The sequence below is a fragment of the Pseudophryne corroboree genome, chromosome 3, assembly GCF_028390025.1.
Source record: "Pseudophryne corroboree isolate aPseCor3 chromosome 3, aPseCor3.hap2, whole genome shotgun sequence".
Taxonomy (NCBI): domain Eukaryota; kingdom Metazoa; phylum Chordata; class Amphibia; order Anura; family Myobatrachidae; genus Pseudophryne; species Pseudophryne corroboree.
This window is the reverse complement of record NC_086446.1, coordinates 176,166,662-176,183,678: the sequence shown is the minus strand read 5'-3', so window position 1 is coordinate 176,183,678 and position 17,017 is coordinate 176,166,662. Positions and strand designations below refer to the sequence as shown.

General features: G+C 48.7%; 1 protein-coding gene across 2 annotated transcripts in view; it reads right to left on the bottom strand.

Moving 5' to 3' along the window:
- The window catches only part of MTG1 (mitochondrial ribosome associated GTPase 1), a 175,107-nt gene that overhangs the window by 103,103 nt on the left and 54,987 nt on the right, over positions 1-17,017 (bottom strand). For both annotated transcript variants that reach the window (XM_063963414.1, XM_063963413.1), the window contains exons 5-7: positions 10,763-10,819; positions 9,896-9,986; positions 9,256-9,317 (exon numbers count right to left, since the gene is read on the bottom strand). In XM_063963414.1, the coding sequence (XP_063819484.1) occupies positions 9,256-9,317; positions 9,896-9,986; positions 10,763-10,819 (210 nt within the window). The remainder of the gene's footprint in view (positions 1-9,255; positions 9,318-9,895; positions 9,987-10,762; positions 10,820-17,017) is intronic.

Below are 17,017 nucleotides of genomic sequence, written 5' to 3'. Positions count from 1 at the left end.
ACCACTTGTCTAACAGATCCCACTGAAAGATCCTTGCATGGAACCTGCCGAATGGAATTGCCTCGTAAGAAGCTACCATCTTTCCCAGGACTCGCGTGCAGTGATGCACCGACACCTGTTTTGGTTTCAGGAGGTTTCTGACCAGAGATGACAACTCCTTGGCCTTCTCCTCCGGGAGAAACACCTTCTTCTGTTCTGTGTCCAGAATCATACCCAGGAACAGCAGACGCATCGTAGGAACCAGCTGCGACTTTGGAATATTCAGAATCCAGCCGTGCTGTTGTAGCACTTCCTGAGATAGTGCTACTCCGACCAACAACTGCTCCCTGGACCTCGCCTTTATAAGGAGATCGTCCAAGTATGGGATAATTAGAACTCCCTTCTTTCGAAGGAGTATCATCATTTCGGCCATTACCTTGGTAAATACCCTCGGTGCCGTGGACAGACCAAACGGCAACGTCTGGAATTGGTAATGGCAGTCTTGTACCACAAACCGGAGGTACACCTGGTGAGGTGGGTAAATGGGGACATGCAGGTACGCATCCTTGATGTCCAGTGATACCATGTAATCCCCTTCTTCCAGGCTTGCAATAACCGCCCTGAGCGATTCCATTTTGAACTTGAACCTTCTTATATAAGTGTTCAAGGATTTTAAATTTAGAATGGGTCTCACCGAACCATCTGGTTTCGGTACCACAAACATTGTGGAATAGTAACCCCGTCCCTGTTGAAGGAGGGGAACTTTTATTATCACCTGCTGGAGGAACAGCTTGTGAATTGCCGCCAGCACCACCTCCCTGTCCGGGGGAGTAGCTGGCAAGGCTGATTTGAGGTAACGGCGAGGGGGAGACGTCTCGAATTCCAGCTTGTATCCCTGAGATACCACTTGTAGAACCCAGGGATCCACCTGTGAGCGAACCCACCGGTCGCTGAAGTTCCAGAGACGGGCCCCCACTGCACCTGGCTCCACCAGTGGAGCCCCAGCGTCATGTGGTGGATTTAGTGGAAGCAGGGGAGGATTTCTGTTCCTCGGAACTGGCTGTATGGTGCAGCTTTTTCCCTCTACCCCTGCCTCTGGGCAGAAAGGACGCGCCTTTAACCCGCTTGCCTTTCTGGGGCCGAAAGGACTGTACCTGATAATACGGTGCTTTCTTTGGCTGTGAGGGAACCTGGGGTAAAAATGTCGACTTCCCAGCTGTCGCTGTGGAAACGAGGTCCGAGAGACCATCCCCAAACAATTCCTCACCCTTGTAAGGCAAAACCTCCATGTGCCTTTTAGAATCCGCATCACCTGTCCACTGCCGAGTCCATAATACTCTCCTGGCAGAAATGGACATTGCATTTATTCTAGATGCCAGCCGGCAAATATCCCTCTGTGCATCTCTCATTTATAAGACTACGTCTTTAATATGCTCTATGGTTAGCAATATAGTGTCCCTGTCAAGGGAATCAATATTATCAGACAGGGAATCAGACCACGCTGCTGCAGCACTGCACATCCATGCTGAAGCAATAGCAGGTCTCAGTATAGTACCTGAGTGTGTATATACAGACTTCAGGATAGCCTCCTGCTTTCTATCCGCAGGCTCCTTTAAGGCGGCCGTATCCTGAGACGGTAGTGCCACCTTTTTTGACAAGCGTGTGAGCGCTTTATCCACCCTTGGAGATGTCTCCCAATGTACCCTGTCCTCTGGCGGGAAAGGGTACGCCATTAGTAACTTTTTAGAAATCACCAATTTTTTATCAGGGGATGCCCACGCTTCTTCACACACTTCATTTAACTCATCTGAAGGGGGAAAAACCACTTGTTGCTTTTTCTCCCCAAACATAATACCCTTTTTAGTGGTACCTGGGTTTATGTCAGAAATGTGCAACACATTTTTCATTGCCGTAATCATGCAACGGATAGCCTTAGTGGAATGTACATTAGTCTCGTCGTCGTCGACACTGGAGTCAGACTCCGTGTCGACATCTGTGTCTGCCATCTGAGGTAGCGGGCGTTTTTGAGCCCCTGATGGCCTTTGAGACGCCTGGGCAGGCACTGGCTGAGAAGCCGGCTGTCCCACAGCTGTTATGTCATCAAACCTTTTATGTAAGGAGTTGACACTGTCGGTTAATACCTTCCACATATCCATCCACTCTGGTGTCGACCCCGCAGGGGGTGACATCACATTTATCGGCACATGCTCCGCCTCCACATAAGCCTCCACATCAAACATGTCGACACAGCCGTACCGACACACCGCACACACACAGGGAATGCTCTGACTGAGGACAGGACCCCACAAAGTCCTTTGGGGAGACAGAGAGAGAGTATGCCAGCACACATTACAGCGCTATATAACACAGGGATTTACACTACACAAAGTGATTTTCCCTATAGCAGCTATAATACACAGTATTGCGCCTAAATTTAGTGCCCCCCCTCTCTTTTTTACCCTATTGAGCCTGGAAACTGCAGGGGAGAGCCTGGGGAGCGTCCTTCCAGCGGAGCTGTGAAGAGGAAATGGCGCCAGTGTGCGGAGGGAGATAGCCCCGCCCCTTTTTCGGCGGGCTTCTCCCGCTCTTTATAATAATATTATGGCAGCGGATTTTTATAAATATAAAGTTTATTAGACTATATTACGTGTCTTTTGCCATTTTTAAGGTAATCTAATTGCAGCCCAGTGTCCCCCCCCCCCCCCCCAGCGCCCTGCACCCATCAGTGACCGGAGTATGTGGTGTGCATGGGGAGCAATGGCGCACAGCTGCAGTGCTGTGCGCTACCTTAATGAAGACCGGAGTCTTCAGCCGCCGATTTTCTCCTCGGAATCTTCCGTCTTCTGGCTCTGCAAGGGGGACGGCGGCGCGGCTCCGGGACCGGACGGCCGAGGCTGGGCCTGTGTTCGATCCCTCTGGAGCTAATGGTGTCCAGTAGCCTAGAAGCCCAAGCTAGCTGCAAGCAGGTAGGTTCGCTTCTCTCCCCTAAGTCCCACGCAGCAGTGAGTCTGTTGCCAGCAGATCTCACTGAAAATAAAAAACCTAATAAATACTTTCTTTACTAGGAGCTCAGGAGAACCCCTAGTGTGCAACCAGCTCGAGCCGGGCACAGATTCTAACTGAGGTCTGGAGGAGGGGCATAGAGGGAGGAGCCAGTGCACACCAGTAGACCTAATTCTTTCTTAGAGTGCCCAGTCTCCTGCGGAGCCCGTCTATTCCCCATGGTCCTTATGGAGTTCCCAGCATCCACTAGGACGTCAGAGAAATAAAAGCTTTTTGCATTGACTGCTGTGGTTCAGTGCAAGTCAATGAGCCATAGATAATGCATCCAATCAATGAAAAGGAGTAATGATTGCTAATGATATTATTATTGAGATTGCTATTGAGAAAAAATAAGAATTTACTTACCGATAATTCTATTTCTCGTAGTCCGTAGTGGATGCTGGGGACTCCGTCAGGACCATGGGGAATAGCGGGCTCCGCAGGAGACAGGGCACATCTAAAAAAGCTTTTAGGTCACATGGTGTGTACTGGCTCCTCCCCCCATGACCCTCCTCCAAGCCTCAGTTAGGTACTGTGCCCGGACGAGCGTACACAATAAGGAAGGATCTTGAATCCCGGGTAAGACTCATACCAGCCACACCAATCACACCGTACCACTTGTGATCTGAACCCAGTTAACAGTATGATAACAAAACGAAGTAGCCTCTGAAAAGATGGCTCACAACAAGAATAACCCGATTTTTGTAACAATAACTATGTACAAGCATTGCAGACAAACCGCACTTGGGATGGGCGCCCAGCATCCACTACGGACTACGAGAAATAGAATTATCGGTAAGTAAATTCTTATTTTCTCTAACGTCCTAGTGGATGCTGGGGACTCCGTCAGGACCATGGGGATTATACCAAAGCTCCCAAACGGGCGGGAGAGTGCGGATGACTCTGCAGCACCGAATGAGAGAACTCCAGGTCCTCCTTAGCCAGAGTATCAAATTTGTAAAATTTTACAAACGTGTTCTCCCCTGACCACGTAGCTGCTCGGCAAAGTTGTAATGCCGAGACCCCTCGGGCAGCCGCCCAAGATGCGCCCACTTTCCTAGTGGAGTGGGCCTTTACAGATTTAGGCTGTGGCACGTCTGCCACAGAACGTGCAAGTTGGATTGTGCTACAGATCCAACTTGCAATCGTCTGTTTAGACGCAGGAGCACCCATCTTGTTGGGTGCATACAATATAAACAGCAAGTCAGACTTTCTGACTCCAGCCGTCCTAAACTATATATATATATATATATATATGTTGGTGGGGTAGCCCGGCACTCGCTGAATGCTGTAAAGGACCTGGGTGCCCTCCGTTTTCTACAACTATATATATATATATATATTTTTAGGGTCCTGACAACGTCTAGTAACTTGGAGTCCTCCAAGTCCCTAGAAGCCGCAGGCACCATAATAGGTTGTTTCAGGTGAAAAACCTGACACCCCCTTAGGAAGAAAAATGGAGACGAGTCCCAGTTCTGCCCTGTCCGAATGGAAAATTAAATATGGGCTTTTGTAAGACAAAGCCGCCCATTCTGACAATCGCCTGGCCGAGGCCAGGACCAACAGCATGGCCACTGTCCATGTGAGATATTGGTCAACAGCATGTTCACTTTCCATGTGGTATATTTCAAATCCACAGATTTGAGCGGTTCAAACCAATATGATTTTAAGGAATCCCAACACTATGTTGAGATCCCACGGTGCCACTAGAGGCACAAAAAGGGGTGTATATGCAATACTCCCTTGACAATCTGGACTTCAGGAACTGAAGTCAATTCTTTTCGGAAGAAATTCTACAGGGCCGAAACTTAAAACCTTAAAGAACCCCAATTTTAGGCTCAAAACACTCCTGTTTTCAGGAAGTGTAGAAATCGACCTAGTTGAATTTTCTTCGTGGGGCCTTCCTTGCCTCACCCACGCAACATATTTTCACCACATGTGGTGATGACGTTGTGCGGTCACCTCCTTCCTGGTTTGACCAGGGTAGGTATGACCTCTTATGGAATGCCTTTTTCCTTCAGGATCCGGCATTCAACCGCCATGCCGTCAAACGCAGCCGCGGTAAGTCTTGGCATAGACATGGTACCTGCTGAAGCAAGTCCCTTCTTAGCTCCCCAGGCCCTTAGTCCTCTGTGAGCATCTCTTGAAGTTCCGGGTACCAAGTCCCTCTTGGCCAATCCGGAGTCACGAGTATAGTTCATACTCCTCTATGTCTTATAATTCTCAATACCTTGGTTATGAGAAGCAGAGGAGGGAACACATACACCGACTGTTACACCCACGGTGTTACCAGGACATCCACAGCTATCGCCTGAAGGTCTCATGACCTGGCGCAATACCTGTCCCGTTTTTTGTTTGGGCGGGACGCCATCATTTCCACCTTTGGTCTTTGCCAATGGCTCACAATCATGCGGAAAAACTTCCCTATGAAGTTCCCACTCTCCCAGGTGGAGGTCATGCCTGCTGAGGAAGTCTGCTTCCCAGTCGTCCACTCCCGGAGAGAACACTGCTGACAGTGCTATCACATGATTTTCCGCCTAGCGAAAAATCCTTGCAGTTTTTTCACTGCCCTCCAGCTTCTTGTGTCGCCCTTTCTGTTTACGTGGGCGACTGCCGTGATGTTATCCCACTGGATCAATACCTGCTGACCTTGAAGCAGAGGTCTTGCTAAGTTTAGAGCCTTATAATTTTGCTCTTAGCTCCATCTATGTGGAGAGAATTCTCCAGACTTGATCACACTTTCCTGGAAATTTTTTCCCTGTGTGACTGCTCCCCAGCCTCTCAGGCTGGCCTCCGTGGTCACCAGCATCCAATCCTGAATGCTGAATCTGTGGCCCTCTAGAAGATGAGCACTCTGTAATCACCACAGGAGAGACACCCTTGTCCTTGGATATAGGGTTATCCGCTGATGCATCTGAAGATGCGATCCGGACCATTTGTCCAGCAGATCCCACTGAAGAGTTCTTGCGTGAAATCTGCCGAATGGAATTGCTTCGTAATAAGCCACCATTTTTACCAGGACTCTTGTGCAATGATGCACTGACACTTTTCCTGGTTTTAGGAGGATCCCGATTAGCTCGGATAACTCCCTGGCTTTCTCCTCTGGGAGAAACACCTTTTTCTGGACTGTGTCCAGAATCATCCCTAGGAACAGTAGACGTGTCCTCGGAAAAGCTACGATTTTGGAATATTTAGAATCCACTCGTGCTGTCGTAGAACTATTAAAGATAGTGCTACTCCGACCTCCAACTGTTCTCTGGACCTTGCCCTTATCAGGAAAGCGTCCAAGTTTCTTTTAAGAAGAATCATCATTTCGGCCATTACCTTGGTAAAGACCCGGGGCGCCGTGGACAATCCAAACGGCAGCGTCTGAACTGATAGTGACAGTTCTGTACCACGAACCTGAAGTACCCTTGGTGAGAAGGGCAAATTTGGACATGTAGGTAAAGGTCCCTGATATCCAGTGACACCATCTCGTCCCCTTCTTCCTGGTTCGCTATCACTGCTCTGAGTGACTCCATCTTGATTTGAACACTTGTATGTAAGTGTTCAAATATTCCAGATCTCACCGAGCCGTTTGGCTTCAGTACCACAATATAGTGTGGAATAATACCCCCTCCCTTGTTGTAGGAGGGGTACCTTGATTATCACCTGCTGGGAATACAGCCTGTGAATTGTTTCCAATACTGCCTCCCTGTCGGAGGTAGACGTTGGTAAAACAGACTTCCGGAACTTGTGAGGAGGAGACGTCTCGAATTTCCAATGTACACCTGGGATACTACATGTAGGATCCGGGAGTCCCCTTGCGAGTGAGCCCACTGCGTGCTGAAACTCTTGAGATGACCCCCTACCGCACCTGAGTCCACTTGTACTGCCCCAGCGTCATGCTGCGGACTTGGCAGAAGCTGTGAAGGGCTTCTGTTCCTGGGAATGGGCTGCTTGCTGCAGTCTTCTTCCCTTTCCTCTACCCCTGGGCAGATATGACTGGCCTTTGCCCGCCTGCCCGTATGGGGACGAAAGGACTGAGACTGAAAAGACTGTGTCCTTTTCTGCTGAGATGTGACTCGGGGAACAAAAGGTGGATTTTTCAGCTGTTGCCATGGCCACCAGGTCCGATGGACCGCCCCTTTATACGGCAATACTTCCATGTGCCGTCTGGAATCTGCCTCACCTGACCACTGTCGTGTCTTCGTCTGGCAGATATGGACATCACATTTACTCTTGATGCCAGAATGCAAATATCCCTCTGCGCATCACGCATATATAGAAATGCATCCTTAAAATGCTCTATACACAATAAAATCTTGTCCCTGTCAAGGGTATCAAAATTTTCAGTCAGGAAATCCGACCAAGCCCCCTCAGCGCTGCACATCCAGTCTGAGGCGATTGCTGGTCGTAGTATAACACCAGTATGTGTGTATATACTTCTTAGGCTATTTTTCAGCTTCCTATCAGCTGGCTCCTTGAGGGCGGCCGTATCTGGAGACGGTAACGCCACTTGTTTTTATAAGCGTGTGAGCGCCTTATCCACCCTAAGGTGTGTTTCCCAACTCGCCCTTACTTCTGGCGTGAAAGGGTATACCGCCCATAACTTTCTATCGGAGGAAACCCACGTATCATCACACACTTCATTTAATTTATCTGATTCAGGCAAAACTACAAGTAGTTTATTCACACCCTACAAAATACCCTTATTTGTGGTACTTGTAGTATCAGAAATATGTAACACCTCCTTCATGCCCTTAACATGTAACGTGTGGCCCTAAAGGAAAATACGTTTGTTTCTTCACCGTCGACACTGGAGTCAGTGTCCCTGAGGTAAATGGGCGTTTTTACAAGCCCCTGACGGTGTCTGAGACGCCTGGACAAGTACTAATTTGTTTGCCGGTCGTCTCATGTCGTCAACCGGCTCGCAGCGTGTTGACATGATCACGTACTTCCACAAGTAAGCCATCCATTCCGGTGTCGACTCCCTAGAGAGTGACATCACCATTACAGGCAATTTGCTCCGCCTCCTCACCAACATTTTCCTCATACATGTCGACACACACGTACCGACCTACAGCACACACACAGGGAATGCTCTGATAGAGGACAGGACCCACTAGCCCTTTGGGGAGACAGAGGGAGAGTTTGCCAGCACACACCAAAATGCTATAATTATACAGGGACAACCTTTATAAAAGTGTTCCTCCCTTATAGCATTTAATATATATTTATATCGCCAAATCAGTGCCCCCTCTCTCTGTTTTAACCCTGTTTCTGTAGTGCAGTGCAGGGGAGAGCATGGGAGCCTTCCCCTCAGCCTTTCTGTGAGGGAAAATGGCGCTGTGTGCTGAGGAGAATAAGCTCCGCCCCTTTTTCGGCGGGTTTTTTCTCCCGGTTTTTAAGAACTGGCCTGGGTTAAAATACATACATATAGCCTTAATGGCTATATGTGATGTATTTATTTTGCCAATAAGGTACTTATATTGCTGCCCAGGGCGCCCCCAGCAGCGCCCTGCACCCTCCGTGACTAGGTCAGTGAGCCGTGTGACAACAATGGCGCACAGCTGCAGTGCTGTGCGCTACCTTCATGAAGACTGTGAAGTCTTCTGCCGCCTGTTTCCGGACCTCCGTTCTGCCGTCTTCTTCAGCGTCTGTAAGGGGGATCGGCGGCGCGGCTCCGGGACGAACCCCAGGCTGACCTGTGTTCCGACTCCCTCTGGAGCTCAGTGTCCAGTAGCCTAAGATCCCAATCCATCCTGCACGCAGGTGAGTTGGAGATCTCTCCCCTAAGTCCCTCGTTGCAGTGATCCTGTTGCCAGCAGGAATCACTGAATGAAACCTAAAAAAAAACTTTTCTAAACAGCTCTTTAAGAGAGCCACCTAGATTGCACCCTTCTCGGACGGGCACAAAAACCTAACTGAGGCTTGGAGGAGGGTCATGGGGGGAGGAGCCAGTACACACCATGTGACCTAAAAGCTTTTTTAGATGTGCCCTGTCTCCTGCGGAGCCCGCTATTCCCCATGGTCCTGACGGAGTCCCCAGCATCCACTAGGACGTTAGAGAAATGACCATTAGGAACTAGGAATGTTATATAAATATAATCTGATGAAATAACATTTCCCTATAAACCTTTGATCTCACAGTAAGCTGGAGCTTTCTAGTACAGGTAAATGTCTGCGTGTGAATTATTTATTATGGTGTTTGTGCTTCTCCCAATAAAATAACTTGCATGCAATGAGACAAACCTGTATTCTACAAAGCACAGAGCGGGTGATTCCAGGTTCACCCCCAACTTTAGAGGCTTTCCCTGGAGATAAGAAAACAGACACCGTGAAATAGGAAGCAGGGATGTGCTACATTGTAAAACAAATTATACCCCTTTTACACTCGCAGTGAAGTTCATTCCCGGGAATGTGTCCCGGTATATTTGCCGGGACACATTCCCGGGAATGACCCTTTCACATTAGCGGGCTGACCCGGCATATTGCCGGATCAGTGACGTCACCGCTGAGTCTCCCAGAGGCGGTGCTTGGAGATAATCTTCTCCAAGCACCGCCTCCTCCTATGAAGAGAACGGGTGCCTGGTCGCCTTGACCCGGTATACCCGTTTACACTGCCAGCTTCCCGGGACGGTCCCGGGTTCAACCCTGGTCGAAACCTGGGATGAGATCCCGGGATGCTCGTCCCGGGAAATGGACCCTGTACCCATTCACACTGAGAAAAATCCCGGGATGATGCGCGTTCACGTGCAATATCCCGGGATTTTTCTGCGAGTGTAAAAGGGGTATAAGTGGAATGAGTTGTCAATTTTCCAAACAATATGTAACATTTACATTGAGCAATAAACAATAAATAAATAAATAGGGTAGAAAGGAGTGCATGTACCTTTCTTTAGATGCATTCTGCGCAGTGCGTTTATCAGGGAGGATTTTCCTACATTGGGAATTCCAGTTACCATAATGCAGGTTTCTGGGGACTGTGGGCATATAAAAAATAAAGTCAGGAATATTTTATATACTATAGGACAGGAGTTTACAAGAGCACATCACAGCTATAAAAAGGTAGGGACGTGTCACAAGCCATTTCACAACAGTTACACAAACAAAAGTCTTTCACCACATATATACAGTGCATCTGGAAAGTATTCACAGCGCTTCACTTTTTCCACATTGTGTTGTTACAGCCTTATTCCAAAATGGAATAAATTAATTTTATCCCCTCCAAATTCTACACACAATACCCCATAATGACAATGTGAAAAAAGTATTTTTGAGATTTTTGCAAAGTTATAGAAATAAAAAAACTACAGTCATTGGTGTTAAAAGACGTGTGTGCGCGTAAACATACTTATGGGGCCAATACATCAGCAATTAATTGGGCCAATTCCCCATTCTAATGATGACTGGCTCAGGTGAGTTGCAAAATCCAACATGTTAGACAATCTCGATTCACCGATTCTGACCCAAAAATGATAACGATCTGTGAGTCAGGGATTTTTAGCATGTAGTATTGTACCCCCATCCCCTTCGAGAAAATGTCAATCATATCAGCACTGGGGATTCTGTTGTAGTTTTATGCATGGAGGTCAAAGGAATGTCCTTGAAGAACCTCCTAAATGAGATTACATAAAGGTGCTAGTCATAACAGCATGTCAAAGGCACTTTAATGCTACAAATATGGAGCCTCAAGTTGCAAAGAAAAAACCCAATCATGCATGTAATGCAGTTCTAGTTCTCTGTCTTAGAACCCAACCTCTGCTCTGTGAAATCGAGGATTATATCCCATGCGTTCTGTAATGGCTGGAATGATCTAAAATGAAACAAAAACAAAACAAGAGAATTTTGGCTTCATTTCTAACAGCAATTACATGAAAGCCCAAGAATACATTTTAAAATGCAGCTGAGAAAAAGTGGAGACCAAAATGTGATATGTCCTCATACAAATGTGTCAACTGATGGCTATGCACATATTAAATGAATGCAGCTAAATGCAGCATCTAGTATTAAAATAAGTAATGTCTGCAAATTGAAACTCAAGTCGGTAAGGGATGTAGTTCATTTGCCGGCAGTCAGGATCACGGAGGTCATGATACCGATGCCAGAATACCAACCGCTGACAATGCCGACAGCCAGAATGCTGGCTAACAGGGGCTATTCCCACTCGTGGGTGTCCACAACATCCATAGATGTGGCGAGTGCAGCGAGCCCGCAAGGGGCTCTGTTGTGCTTGACCCCCCCGTCAGCATTCTGGCAGCCGGATACCGGGGTCGCTATGCCTACCTCCTGGATCCCGACCGCCGGCATTACAGCCCCAACCTGTCTGTAATAGGCATATAAGTCTTTGGAAAAACAAGATTTATGGTAAGAACTTACCGTTGTTAAATCTCTTTCTGCGAGGTACACTGGGCTCCTCAAGGAATAACATTGGGGTGTAGAGTAGGATCTTGATCATAGGTACCAACAGGCTCAAAGCTTTAGACTATTCCCAAGATACACAGCGCCGCCTTCTCTATAACCCCGCCTCCATGCCAGTGAGCTCAGTATAGTTAACCAGCCCAATGCAGTAGCAGGTACCAGAGACGACAACCGCTCGTAGCCAATTACACCACACACTCACCGCAGGAGAGGGTGTCAGCGGCTATGCCAATACCAACCCAAAAAGCTAAGTGCGTCAGGATGGGTGCCTTGTGGGCGCCTCTGTGTACCTCGCAGAAAGAGATTTAACAGCGGTAAGTTCTTACCATAAATCTCGTTTTCTGCTGCGGGGTACACTGGGCTCCACAAGGAATAACATCGGGGATGTCCTAAAGCAGTTCCTTATGGAAGGGGACGCACTGTAGCGGGCACAAGAACCCGGCGTCCAAAGGAAGCATCCTGGGAAGCGGCAGTATCAAAGGCATAGAACCTAATAAACGTGTTCCCCGAGGACCACGTAGCCGCCTTGCACAATTGTTCAAGGGTCGCACCACGGTGGGCCGCCCAAGAAGGTCCAACCGACCGAGTAGAATGGGCTTTGATGGTAGCAGGAACCGGACAACCGGCCTGTACATAAGCATGTGCAATCACCATTCTAATCCATCTGGCCAATGTCTGCTTAGAAGCAGGCCAGCCACATTTGTGAAAACCAAACAACACAAAAAGAGAATCGGATTTCCTAACGGAGGAAGTTCTCTTCACATAGATACAGAGAGGCTGTACCACATCCAAAGACCGCTCTTTGGAAGACAACTCAGGAGAATTAAAGGCCGGAACCACAATCTCCTGCAGCACCGAGGCTAATCTTCCTCGCTAGACGTTCATCGTCTGCAGATCCACTCTGTCAGTCCCTCCATTGGTTACCTGTATTCTACCGCATTCAATATAAAATACTTTTACTCGCACACAAGGCCATTAGCCAAACTACACCACGTTGCTTATCTCAAAATATCTCCCAACCCGACCTCTTTGCTCTTCACAAGACCTGCGTCTCCCATCCACACTCATTACTCGCTCCCACTTACGATTGCAGGACTTTCATCGGGCTGCACCCACTCTGTGGAATGCCCTACCATGCACAATAAGACTCTCCTCTGGTCTCAAAACCTTCAAGCGTTCCCTGAAAACTCACCTCTTTAGGCAAGCGTATCAAATTCCAGAACCGCCCACATAACTTTAATAAACCTTCCTATCAAATTGCATTCACTCTGTACAGTCCACACATATCCTCACATGTCTTCTCATTCTTCACCTTCCCTTCCTCTCGTACCCGGTTCATCACTGCTGTATGACCATATCATACAGCCCTCGAGAACCTTTGCAATCTGGCGGACAACTATGCAATAGATAGCACCTTTCCTTGTGTATACATGCCTATTTCCTTATAGATTGTAAGCTTGCAAGCAGGGCCTTCCTACCTCTATGACTGTTTGTTATCAACCAGTTTGTTATATCATTGTTATTTCCAATTGTAAAGCGCAACATACTTTGCTGCGCTATATAAGAAACTGTTCATTAATAAAAATAAATAAATAAATAAATAAGGTGGAAAGAAGACACCACCTTGGGTAAATAACCTGGGCGTGTTCGAAGAACTGCCCGGTCACAGTGAAAAATCAAATAGGATAAGGCACCCAAGTCTGAGACCCTTCTAGCTGAAGCAATAGCATGGAAAAACAACACCTTAAGGGAAAGCCACTTAAGGTCAGCAGAGGTAAGAGGCTCAAACGGAGACTCCTTTAAAGCCTCCAAAACCACCGACAGATCACAAGGGGCCACAGGTGGCACATAAGGAGGCTGAATCCTCAGCACACCCTGAGTGAATGTATGGACATCAGGTCGGGATGTGAACCTTGAGGGAGGCCAGACGCAGGCCTAAGTCCAGGCCTTGTTGTAGAAAAGCCAATAGCTTGGCTGTACTAAACTTGAAAACATCATGATTGTGAGACGCACACCAAGTAAAGTAAGCATTCCAATTCAGACCCTATGGTATCCGAGCAGAAGCCGGCTTTAGGGCCTTCAACATAGTTTGAATGACCGCCTCAGAAAAACCCTTGGCCCTCAGGACGAACGTTTCAAGAGCCATGCCGTCAAAGCCAGACGGGCCAAATCCTGGTAAACACAAGGGCCCTGAACGAAGAGGTCTGGTCGTTGTGGAAGTAGAAGGGAACGATCCAACGAGAGGCCCTGTAGATCGGAGAACCAGTGCCGCTTGGGCCACTCTGGAGCAACTAGATGTAGGTTTCCTCCTTCTTGCTTGAACTTCCGTATTACTCTGGGCAGTAGTGACACCGGTAACACATACGGCAGCCGAAATTTCCACGGGATTGACAAAGCATCCACGAACGCTGCTTGAGGATCCCCTGTCCTTGCTCCAAAGACCGGAACCTTGTGATTGTGTCGAGACACCATCAGGTCCACATCTGGGAGGCCCCACTTGTCCACAAGAAGTTGAAGGCTCCATTCTCCGGCATGCACGTCCTGACGACTGAGATAGTCCGCCTCCCAGTTCAGAAAGCCCGGAATGAACACTGCTGATACGGCCGGCAGATGGCATTCTGCCCACTGAAGAATCCTTGATACTTCCCTCATTGCCATGCGGCTTCGAGTGCCGCCCTGATGATTGATGTACGCCACCGAGGTGGCGTTGTCAGATTGTACTTGAACAGGTCTGTTCTGTATCAGATTCGGGGCCATTGTCAACGCATTGAACACTGCCCGCAGTTCCAGAATGTTTATCGATAGTAGAGACTCCTCCTCGGTCCACTGACCCTGGAGAGAGTTTTGTTCCAACACCGCGTCCCAACCTCTCAGACTGGCATCCGTCGTCAGCAGGACCCAGTTGGATATCCAGAAGGGACGGCCCCTGCTCAATCGTTGGTCCTGAAGCCACCAGCTCAGTGACAGACGGACCTCCGGAGATAGGGAGATCATGTGAGATCTGATGCGGTGAGGCAGGCCGTCCCACTTGGACAGAATCAACTTCTGCAGAGGGCGAGAATGGAATTGAGCATACTCCACCATGTTGAAAGCCGACACCATGAGACCTAGCACTGAATCGACACTAGCGGACGGGATAGGAAGCATCGGATCTTGTCCTGAAGCTTCACGACTTTCTCCTGTCCAATAACGCTCCCAGGTGTACCATGCTCCGAGCCGGAACCAGGGAGGATTTCTTCCAGTTGATCAGCCATCAGTGGGCTTTCATACATTGGATCGTCAAATCGAGATGACACAGGAGAAGTTCTGGGGAACTCGCCAGGATCAACAAATCGTCTAGGTATGGTAGTATCCTGACCCCTTGACGGCGTAGCGTGGCCGTCATGACCGCCATAACCTTGGTGAAGACTTGCGAAGCCGTAGTCAAACCAAAAGGTAAAGCCCAAAATTGGTAATGAAGGTTGCCCACTGCAAACCGCAGGTACTGCTGATGAGATACCGCAATAGGAATATGTAGGTAGGCATCCTGTATGTCCAGGGAGACCATATAGTCCCCAGGCTCCATGGCCAGAACAATAGAGCGCAGCGTTTCCATACGGAACTTGGAAAGTCGCACATGCTTGTTCAAGGACTTCAGATTGAGAATGGGCCGCGAGGACCCGTTCGGTTTCGGGACTAGAAACAGCAGTGAATAGAACCCCACGCCCCTCTGAGTCAGAGGCACCTGTACCACCACTCCTGTTGACAGGAGGGAATGTACCACCGAGTGCAACGTGTTTGCTTTTGCCGGATCCAGAGACACATCTGTTAGGCAAAATCAATGAGGGGTGCGATTCTTGAAGAGTATGGCGCAACCTCGAGCAACGACTTCCCTCACCCAGGTATCCGAAGTGGTCTTCAACCATTCCTGGGTAAACCTAGAAGTCGGCCCCCCACCCTGGGATCCCCCAGAGGGAGGCCCGCCCCGTCATGCGGTCGGCTTATCAATTTTAGAAGCTGGCTGACGGGTGGCCCAAGCACGCTTCGGTCTGGGCTTGGCAGGCCTGGAAGTACGGGTTTGCTTTGGGTACGCCTGACCTTTTGCTTTACCTGGAGTACGAAAAGAGCAGAGGGAAGTACTTTTACCCTTCTGTGTGGAAGGAGCCGTACTAGGTAGGAAAACTGTTTTAGCAGTAGCCAGGTCAGCCATAATCTTATTGAGGTCTTCTCCAAAGAGAATGTCTCCCTTGAAAGGAAGTACCTCCAGGGTTTTTCTGGAATCCAAATCCACCGACCAGGATCTCAACCAAAGGATACATCTGGCCAAAATGGATGCAGTAGCAGCATTGGCCGCAAGCACCCCGGCATCGGAGGCCGCCTCCTTAAGGTACAGAGAAGCCGTGGCAAGATACGAGAGACATTGTCGAGCATGCTCAGAAACATCAGAAGGCAGTTCCGCCTCGAGTTCCTGAGCCCACGCCTCAATAGCTTCAGCAGTCCAAGTCGCTGCAATAGTTGGCCTTTGTACAGCCCCAGACAGGGTATAAATCGCTTTTAAACAGCCCTCCACCCGACGATCCGTCGGTTCCTTCGGAGAGGTGACGGTAGTTACTGGAAGGGCAGAGGAAACAACCATACGCGCCACATGAGAATCTACAGGCGGAGGGGTTTCCCAATTTTTACACACCTCCGCAGAGAGAGGATAGCGAGCCAACAGTCTCTTATTCGGTGTAAAATTTGTCCCCGGATATTCCCAGGATTCCTGACATATGTCAATCAGGTGTTTAGAGTAGGGTAGAACCTGCTTAACCACCTTCTTACGCTTAAACCTATCAGGTTTCTTGGAGACAGTTTCAGGCCCAGAATCATCAGCCACCCGAAGCATGAGCCGTATCGCCTCAATCAAATCCGAGACATCCACGGACGATTTCCCATCCCCATCTGAAACATCAGCGTCAGTGTCCGAGGGTTCAGTATAAGCACTGTCCTCCTTGGAGGACGTGTCAGTTAAGGCCGCGGATCGGGGGGAGGTAATGGCCCTTTTAGAAGATGACTTAGTCTTATGCGGGCGAGAGTGACCCTTAGATTTGGACATGGATCGGTTCAAATGCTGTAACCGAGTGGAAAGCTGATCCGCCCATGGCAGGTTCACAGCGGGGACCATAATCTGTGATAGCGGCACAGGTGGTCCCACAGGGGGCGTCAATTTAGTTACAAGCGTATTTAACAATGTGGAAAATGTAGCCCTAGGTGGATCTTGTGTTGCCCAGAGTGCTACCGACCCACTGGGGGGCAAGGAAGCCCCTGAACCTGAACTCTCAGCTGCTAAATTATCCTCCATGCCGTCAGTGGCCTCACTACCACGCAGTGTGGGAGAGGCCCCAACGTCGTTGCCACGTGTAGCAGACATAACAATGCGCACAGTAATGGGCAACCCAGTACAAAAAGATATTTATTATTTCGTAGCAGCACTATACCTAGTGAGATCTCTCAGAGAAACAGCCGAAGCTGGCACAGACCGAGGGTTGAATAGGATTAGAACATATGGCGACTATAATTCAAAAGTCAAAAATACTGCAGTAGCATATCTTATGAAACAAACCTATATTATCAG